Source organism: Halyomorpha halys, unplaced genomic scaffold (genome assembly GCF_000696795.3).
Source record: "Halyomorpha halys isolate HHAL.00 unplaced genomic scaffold, Hhal_1.1 Scaffold348.1, whole genome shotgun sequence".
Taxonomy (NCBI): Eukaryota; Metazoa; Arthropoda; class Insecta; order Hemiptera; family Pentatomidae; genus Halyomorpha; species Halyomorpha halys.
The window spans coordinates 1,019,864-1,029,594 of NW_027116547.1; the positions used below are offsets into that span (position 1 = coordinate 1,019,864).

The 9,731-nt window shown below is 29.8% G+C and overlaps 1 protein-coding gene across 4 annotated transcripts in view; it reads right to left on the bottom strand.

Moving 5' to 3' along the window:
- The window catches only part of prom (prominin), a 120,898-nt gene that overhangs the window by 91,905 nt on the left and 19,262 nt on the right, over nt 1-9,731 (bottom strand). For all 4 annotated transcript variants that reach the window (XR_010845097.1, XR_010845096.1, XM_067053301.1 and 1 more), the window contains exons 2-4: nt 9,374-9,538; nt 7,638-7,693; nt 797-978 (exon numbers count right to left, since the gene is read on the bottom strand). Coding sequence is in view for 2 of the 4 variants with exons in the window: in XM_067053301.1 (XP_066909402.1) it covers nt 797-978; nt 7,638-7,693; nt 9,374-9,538 (403 nt within the window). In the remaining 2 variants the exon portion in view is untranslated. The remainder of the gene's footprint in view (nt 1-796; nt 979-7,637; nt 7,694-9,373; nt 9,539-9,731) is intronic.

Here is a 9,731-nt window from a genome sequence, read left to right on the forward strand (position 1 = left end):
ATAATATATACATATATTGATTTATAAAAGTGAATAATTATATATACAAATAAATAAACACAAAAGAAAACGTAAATTAGCAGTATAATTTTTGTAATTTGGGAAGTATATAAAACTAGGAATTTACGTACATGAAGGGGGATAATACGCACAGATAATTTAAATATATTGAATTTAAAATCTACACATCTTTGTGGTTTTGCGCATAAAATAATCTTATTCCAGGTCCTAAGAAAAATTAACATGAAAACCAAACCGAAGGTTTCAGGAACGCAGATGGAAATATAATATTTTTGCATAAGAAACAGTAGTAGTAGGCCTCATGGAATATTGTTAGTTTTTCAAGTAAGATTTTAACTTTTGACCGAAAACGTTACAATATAAAATTTTCACAATATTTGCTCATATTATTTTCTGTCACCGTTAACAATACTATCGCTAATGCAAAGAAGATTGGAGTTTCATTTATCTATGAGCATTTCATATCATATCATAAACGGATGTTGAAGCGAGGACTATGACAATAATTTTTATGATTATTTTTAATGATATTTTATGAGATAAACTTCAAAACAGTAGTTTTATAAACGAACAGAGCTCTGTACACCCAGAATAATTGTGATCGTTCCTGGTGACACGTATATTTGAAGAAAATATACATGACAAATATATTTTAAGACGAGGTATTATGGGATCAAAATAAGGAAGCTTGACTCGAATCATTACTGAGGATCTTTCTTACATTAATATTCTTCGATTGATCAATTCAGATACCGAAAACCTGTTATGTACTTACAAGAGAAAGAAGAGGACAATGTGTAAAATGAAAACGAGCGTTCTCCTCTTGCAGTTGGGGGCACAAGACGGAGGTGAGGTTGGCCTTGGAGTGCAGAGGCCAAAGGTCATGATGGGCACAACCAGAGACAGCACCACCGCGAATAGAATTAAAGTAAGGAAGCCAGCCTCCAGCTCAAGAATCTGGAAAAGTAAATATTTGAATTACAAAAAAAAAAAAACACGCTATTGCGTAATTATTGCTCTTTAGATCCATTAAAAAAAATAACGATGTTCACTATTCAACTTAATGGAACACATATAAAAATACATGTAAGAAACAATATCTTAGGTAGCACGTTTTGGAAATATATTTGAATTATACTCAGAATCATGGAAAATGGATTTGGGTCGACATTTTCACAATATTTGCTCATATTATTTTCTGTCACCGTTAACAATACTATCGCTAATGGAAAGAAGATTGGAGTTTCATTTATCTATGAGCATTTCATATCATATCATAAACGGATGTTGAAGCGAGGACTATGACAATAATCTTTATCAGGTGACTGAAGTACTACCAAACCGTCATTGCTGTTGCCCATTTCGTCTGTTAATATCTTCTTGTACACACGGTGTCAGGGATCATTGAATTAATAAGTTATTTATGAGATTATTGTTATTTAATGTGCTAAGGAAGACGAGTTTTTTGTACCTTTCTCAAAGTGATATCAACATAACTTATTGTGTATATATAAATGTAATTTCCAAGCATTTTACGCATTTCATGCAGTTATATTTCTCTAATCGACTTGGCAGTGTATTTGGATTGCGGCTTCGCACTGCTAAATTGATGGAAACGAAAAATCATATGCTCATTCTAAAAGAGATTCTCTTGAGTCCCAACCAAACCTTCCCCTAACTCTACCAAACGAACGATTGGGGCGAATAAAAAACTCGTAGAAGTAGGAAAGAGCTGCAGAAGTTAGATGATTTGCACTCTTGCAGGTGGAACCGATGCCAAGGAATCTGCGAAAAAGTCCAAGTGTTGCCAGTTTTAGATTGCAGATTGGAGACAATTTTTCATTTCAAAACATTTATTTAAAATTGGTGTCTTTAAGAACCCACTCTGCAAGCTTTGTCAGCTTGAAGAAATGGTGTCGGCGAACTTGAAAAGTTTTCCATTACTACAGACATAAGAAATAATTTCACTCAAGAAGATACTCTGGGAAAAAATTATATTGTTCTGAGCGAACACGGATGGCCAAAGTGCCTCGTATTTTGGCGTAATAAAAAAAGTATGTATGAGCAACTGTAGCAAACATGTTGACAATTTAACTTAAAGAACCATAAATCACGGCTTTGCTACTTTTTTTGAAATCATCTCCTTTTACAGTGCGTTTTAGCGGTTTAGTAGCCCGTCATTCAGACTGTCTGAATAACGACTGTCGGTTTAGTAATTTATTGCATAATGCAAACATAAAATTTCGTTTACTTAAGTTTACTGTAGGATAGTTTTCATGAAAGACCAATACTTTCCGAAACATGGACAAAAACAAAAAAGTTCCTATTTTGACATTTAAACAAAAAAAAAAAAGTTTCCTGAAATAAATTTCTGGCAACAAACCACAGATTTGTGTTTGGTGGCCCAAACATCTGGGGTGTACAAAAAGTTATGGCTACAAGAAAACTATCTCCTTCTTGCATATTTTTGACTGATTTACAAGATATTTCCAGTAATAAGAACTACTAATATATTATTTATCAATAAGACTTCCATTTTACATATTTATAATATGGTTTAGTACTTATTATTTTAAAAAAGACAGAAAGAGACAAATCCTACAAAATAAATGCTTAAGATTTACTGAATGTTGTTCTAAATTAACTCCAATAGTATTCATACATGAATTTTTAGAGATTCCGACAATCCAAAACTGTCTTTCAAAGTTTGCAATAAATTACTATTGTCATCCAGTATAAATAAATAACAAGTTTTATAAGAAGTACAAGAATTCATTTCATCTCAAAGTAGGGTAAACATGAAAGTTTTGTGATATTAACAATTTTTTAGAAACCTATTAATATTTTTGATTCTAACATTTCTAGATCCAAGAAATTAGGAAGGTAGACAAGAGGAAGATGCTACCTTATATCTCAACATATTTAAAATTATGTTTTACAAAAAAAATAAAATAAAATAAATGTTAAAGGCCCTGTTTGTCAGTAAAAAATATATTAACATTTTTTTAATAATATTTATCCACGTTTCTCTCTTTAATTATCAATTTTTCCGTTTTCTGCATATTTCAGACAGTTTGGTTTACAATTTAATTTTATATTAAAAGTACATTGTATTATTTCTAGTATTGTTTTATTTTCAACTTTTATGATTTTAATTTTCAGGAAAATATTTATATAATACAATTAAATTATATAACTGAAATACCATGATTTTAAATGTAAACAGTACATTGTATAAATACGTTATGTGGTTTCGCATTTATTACTCTGCATAACAATAAATAAGCATGTGTATATAGTTATATACCTAATATAATTTTAAAAACAAATACAAAATATTGTGAGAAGATTTAAAAATTTTCTTTTAATTTAATCTTTTTAATTTTTAATACCCCTTCTTGAGATGTAATAATAATGTTAGTTGATTGATCTATTATTAAAAGTATTTATGTTTATAAATAGCAACAATAGAAGTGCCGTGATGTGTTAGGGTATAAGTCGGAACGATGAAAGAGAAGAGAAAAACATGCTGGAAAACACATATTTTCTTACCAGGGCAGCCCCTTCTGCTGTTTACTTGACTTGAGTTCTATGCATAACTTAAGAAAGTATCTCAGAACTGAAGTGGTGGCACTTCCCAAAATCTTCTAAGGCGGTATTACTGATCATGTAGAACCTTTTTAATCACAACTCGGTAATTTAAATAATTATTTATTGTAAAGTATTTTGAAAATTATTTTATTTAAGGATTGTATGACCTGCACTTTATCAATCCATTTAAAATTAATTATTTATATTTTTTGAAATAATGTTATAGATGGGTTCCTTTATCATTATTATTTATTCTTCTTACGTGGGACAGGATGTAATATTCTACTATAACAACAATTTGTCTTAAATTTTATAGAGTCATTTGCATAGATTTCTTATGGATAGATAGGTTTCTTATGGTTATGAGAGAGAAGGGAATAGCATATGCAAAGTAAGAATACATTTTTTTTTTTTAATTTAAGGAAGCAAATAAAAGATTTTTGGAAGTGTAAGTTAATATTTGAAGTATAAATCCCATTAAAGAGAGGTGTCATCTAATTTGTGGTTAATATAAAGAGGTTTACTCCAGTGCAGTATTTATCACAGACTATTATAGTTTGTTTATGCCTTCACAAGTTATCGTACATGAGAATTTAGTATCTACTGTCACTGTTTGGCCTAAGCTCAAGGCAGTGATGTCAAATAGTAATTGGTTTATAAGTCGATGCTTCAATTAAAAAAACAGAAAAATAAAAATAAATGAAATGGAGAGTTTTATTAAGATAAAATAATTCATGAAAATCTAAATTTTTAAACAAATCAACTAAAATAAAACCTGAATTGTCTAACAATAATAATGAAATCGGAGGAAATTAAATAGATATTTGGTTTGCCTTTTCACGGGAACTTATGTAAAATTGCACCTATTAAGAGGAACATAAAAAATATTATCATAAAAGGATTTAAACTGACACACTCACACACACACATTATATGTAAGTTTATGTATAAATCACACCTGACATCTGCCATAATACATAGTATTTTATTTCTTTATATAATGTAAATTGTATTTATTAATAATTATTTAAAAAATCTTGATATATATTCACTTTCAATATGTAATTTTATTTTAGTACGACCTTTCACTTTTAAGCAAGACAGTCAACCTACCACACAGACACATAGATACTATTTTGAGAAACTTGGTTATTTGGTTTCAGGGGACCTCAAACGTGTATTTCAGTTAAAATTTCGAATTCAATATTCTCCCTTACCATCTATTATATACATTTAAGTAAGCGAAAGTAAAAAGAATCTAATTTACAAGAAGAGTGAGATGTCTGCACTACTGGGTGTCGTTAATTAAAATTAGGTGGAAAAGTAAATAGAATGTTATCAACAAGAAGAAGTCAAGGGATCACACTTTTCATTCTGTGAAAGTTTTCCGTTTAATATTTAAAATTTCTCTATGCATTTGTTCTCAAGTACAAATTATTTTTTAATTAACATAATAATTCTTACGTAAAATAAAACAAAATTTTGTGAGATAGATATGTTTTTAAGTGAAATTATAATCATATATAGAAAAGAAATCGCATCTGAATACGTTTATTGGAATATACTGCTATGTATTGTACAAATCTTAGAGTCTGTTACTGGTACATTACATAACGAGAAATTAGCAGATATTATCGTTATAAAGAGAACATCGATAAATCTTTATAATTATATAAATAACATAGTATCAGTTACTCTAGGGTATATGCAAATATCAATACGTATCAACTCTAGGTTTGGTCTGATATACCAATTTAATCTAACTAGAAGTATCAAATGATATCCGTGATACTGAGATATAGGCATATTCCAATAGGTGTAAATGCTAGGTTTGATACGATGTATCAATTTAAAATAACTAGAGGTACTACGTATTTTATAGTTGGGTAATTCTCAATAGGCGACCATTACTTGAGACCTAAGTGCCTGTACAAATGACCTGTACAATATATTGTATAAATAGTTTACCTAGTGTATAAATGTTTCATAGGTCGCTTAGAGCCACACACACACACATATAGGGTATATATGGAGGAATATATATTTTTTTTTTATAAAGCAGACGGATTAAGTTTAGGTTGGTGACAGGGATGATTTGATGTTTTTTCTGTAGACATATCAGGCGTTACAGACCATTGCTTATGAAGAGCGAGAATCCAGCATCTATTGTTACTTCTTCAACCAATAGGGCAAGTCAATACTGGCCTTTTCCAATTTCCTCTGTCCCAATCTTAAACCCAGCCCATCCCCGGGATTTCCTCCCAAACGGAAAAACTTTCGATGTTCCCCAGCCCTTTATTGATCCTGCATTTTCATTCAACTGCTGGCGGACGTGTTTCGGAAAAGTGTCGTTCCGCTTTATTGCAACTTACTGGGTAGGATATTCGCAGTACAATCGTTGTTTTATCATTAAAACAAGAGGGTTCTAACACGGGGAAAAAACTCTCGTGGTTTTTCTCATATCTGTACATAATGTATTAATTAATTTGGGCAGAATGGACTGTATTACTCAACTTACACGATTCCGAGAATCACAATGTAATCCTTTTGTGAAGTGAAATCCTATGTTTCCCCTTAATGAAGACCCACATTCCAAAACGATGTACTCGTAATCTATTCTAATTTATTTTCCCGTAAATGTTGGATCAATAGTACGGATATTAACTAACAATGAAACTTAAATTATTAATCGAACGAATTGAGGACTATAATTTTCAAACATCAAGAAATTTACAATATATTAGAAATTATTATTAACGACAATTTCACCAGTGTTTTTTTAGTGGAGTCCGGAGATTGTCAATTTTACTCATATCCTTTCTATAATAGTACTTTTAGAGGAAAACAGTAATTTAAATAAAATACCATGTATATAATGCCGAAGTAACCCAGTTCACTTAGGAACAAGTGTGAAGTATTTCATTCAAACATTTTTAAAAACGAACTTTATTTTTCCAAACCATTCTTACTCGCGTTAATGTTTATAAAATATTAAATAATATGAAGTAGAGAGAGGTTTTGTAATTGATTTATTTTATAATCAACAATATTTTCTTTGTTTAAATGTATATTTATGTGTAATATATTTAGTTTTAAATTGATTGGGTTAATAAATTCATTTGTATCAAGGAAAAACAATTTACCAAGTACGTAGCTTCCTCGACGGTTTTTTCATTATCGTTATACAATATATTTCTGTTGGATACGTAAATGACCTAGTTGAAAGTCAATGATTTGTCTTTTCAGAATAAAATCTACGGATAACTCCTCTATGAAGCATGGTTGTACCCAGGAAATTAGTTTTTCGTACATGTAAGCAAAAGAAGTTGATGAAATTTGATAAAATTGACAATAAATCATGTTTTTACTAATTATCAAATTTTTCCCCATTTTAAACTCATTTAATACCAACCGTTTTTGAATTAAAGGTGTTTGTTTTAAACTAAAGGGACGTTTACGCATGCATAAGCGAAAGTAAGGGATAGAATAAATTTAAATAAATATTTTCAGGCGTCAGAAAAGAAGATGGCCTCGGGATCTTCTCCTCTGGAAATGTTATTGGAGTTCTATCAATGGGTAGATTCTCCACATGTTTTTTCTCACCTATAGCAAATTTACTTGTTGTATATGTGCTATACAGTTGTAAATAACAATAAATAAATGATTAAAAAAAATATATATAAATATATTTTAAATCTGAAAAGGCACATCTATACTTATATATGTGTGTTCATGGGGATGTATTCGCGTTCGTGTGAGTAGGAGAGTATACATCCTATATAATTTTTTTTTTCATTGCGTTGGCGGTCCCACATGATGAAAGCTTAACCCCCAACAATGGTTAGAACAGGTTGGTTACCTATATATAAGCCCTCTCCCCTTTTCAGAATTGACTAGAAATGGGTCATAAAAAAAATAAATAAAAGACAATTTGTCTAGTAAATGTTGGAATAAACTGAATCGACGAGTAGTTAAAATAAATTAAAAACTAAAATATGCTTGAGTATGCATTTTCCTATATTTACCTTCTTTATCAAATCACTCGTTGACGCATTTCCTTGCATGTACAGTTGTAATATTTCTGAAAACATAGATATTAAATTATATACTTTTAAAATATATAATTTTTAAATATAAATTTATAACTATGCATAAAGTTATAAGTAGAGTTCAATTTAATTATTGTAATTACAATAAAATAAACCACAATAAATAGGTTTTAAATTCTTTTATTAATTTCTGTTGAGACTGAATCAATGGCTCAAGCTTATCAAGTTTTTGTTCATTCCATCACTTTCTGCATAAATAATCACTTAATTATTTGTTTTACCAAATGCCCGTACGAATCTGTTTCCAATGAGTTTAAAATATTTATATGAAATGAGAAGTATTGAAGAAATTCACCTTTTGCAAAGTGGGTGCCAAACTTCTGAGACCCTTTGGGATTAGACAAAGATAGTTAATCCAGTTAATGAATAATCGGATTACTGGGGGAGAGCTCATTAGAAATGCCTATTGAAGCTTTTAGTCCCCATTAAACGACTTATAGAAATGGATAATTATTGATCGCTCATCTTCTGTGAAAAATATTATTGTTTTAGGTAATTGTAAGAACAATTAAAAAAAAACAATGAAACATTTCCAAAAAATATGTTAGAATGCTAATATTACCAATCCAAATAATTTACAGTAATTTCTTATATTTGAAATTTAAAAAAAATATTTTAGCATTAATTGCAATCTGGTATTTGTTTATGGAACTTTTATTTTTGAATAACTGTTTTATTAATAAATAATACAATCAGTTTCTATAGGTATTAATTACAAAATAATATTTGAAGAGTAGCGTATCATCATCACAAATTGAAGATACACGGGGAAACGAAAAATAAAAAACGTCCTTGCAAACACTCAATAAATTATAGAATATTTCATGAAAATCCTTACGGAGGATTATACATGTGGGAGCAGAGCTAGATTATAATTCAGTGAAATATTTGGGTGGTTGAATATATTGGAGATTTCGAAGAAATTCGTGAATCTTAAAGAAAATCAAGTCATGGATACAAGGGACAATGAGGACATATAGGGTGATATTGACATGATAAAAAACATTAATTTAAAAAATTATATATTTTTAAGTACCAGAAAGTATAAACATTAAATTATGTCGCAAGAGAAATGACCAGGGTTGTCATCATGTTGTCAGGAGTGGAAATATACTCTCTAAAAATTACCAATTCCATAAGTATGGGAATTTTACCAAGCATATAGAACCATTTTACTCAAAGATTTACTAAAACTTAAAACCAATAAATAACTTTTAATTAAAAAAAGTAGGGGATACAATGTTGTTTTCGAATAAAAAAAAAAAGTATTGTCAAGTGAAGATAGTGGTACAAAAGAGTTGTAAAAAAAAAATCACACTAGGGAAATTTTAGTTCTTGACTCAATTTCTTACACTAAATGGGTTACGGTTGGTTTTTAAAGGTATTTAACTTTTCTTAGTCATAGTTTATTTTAATGATCAAAAGTTTAAAAGTGGTTTTATTCATTCAAAAGTAGGCCTTTACAAAAAGGTTTTTAATAGAATAAGTTCCCGAAGTATATAATTCTATATCTAAGTTTAACATGGAGGCCTAATTCAATATATTTACCGTTGGTGGGGCCTTTAAAAGGTCGAATCCAGTTAATGTTAGAAGTGGTAGTAAATCAGATTATTCGCTAAAGGGTCCTAAATGAACGCTGGACCTGTACTTACCCAAAGGCAGGGGATGAGGCTGGACGAGCCTTAGGAAGCTCTTGATGTGAAGGTAGGGGTTGAAGTCTGGGCTGCCATGGAGATGGAAGTTCGGAGTGGCTGGAGGTACTTGCGAGAACACTATCTGTCGGGGAGTAGCTCCAGGAAGGAGTCTTCTCTCTGCATCTGTGCAAGAACCTGCTGAGTTTTGACCATTAGTTTTATTAAAAAAAATAGTTAGACTACATGTCTTTGTTTTTTTTCTCCCATAACCATCAAATATGTAATATTTTTTGTATTATATATGTGTTTAAAATAAAAGTAAATTTTCTATGACAATATTTCCTTTCTTTTTTAAAAATATCGTTTATTTACTTTT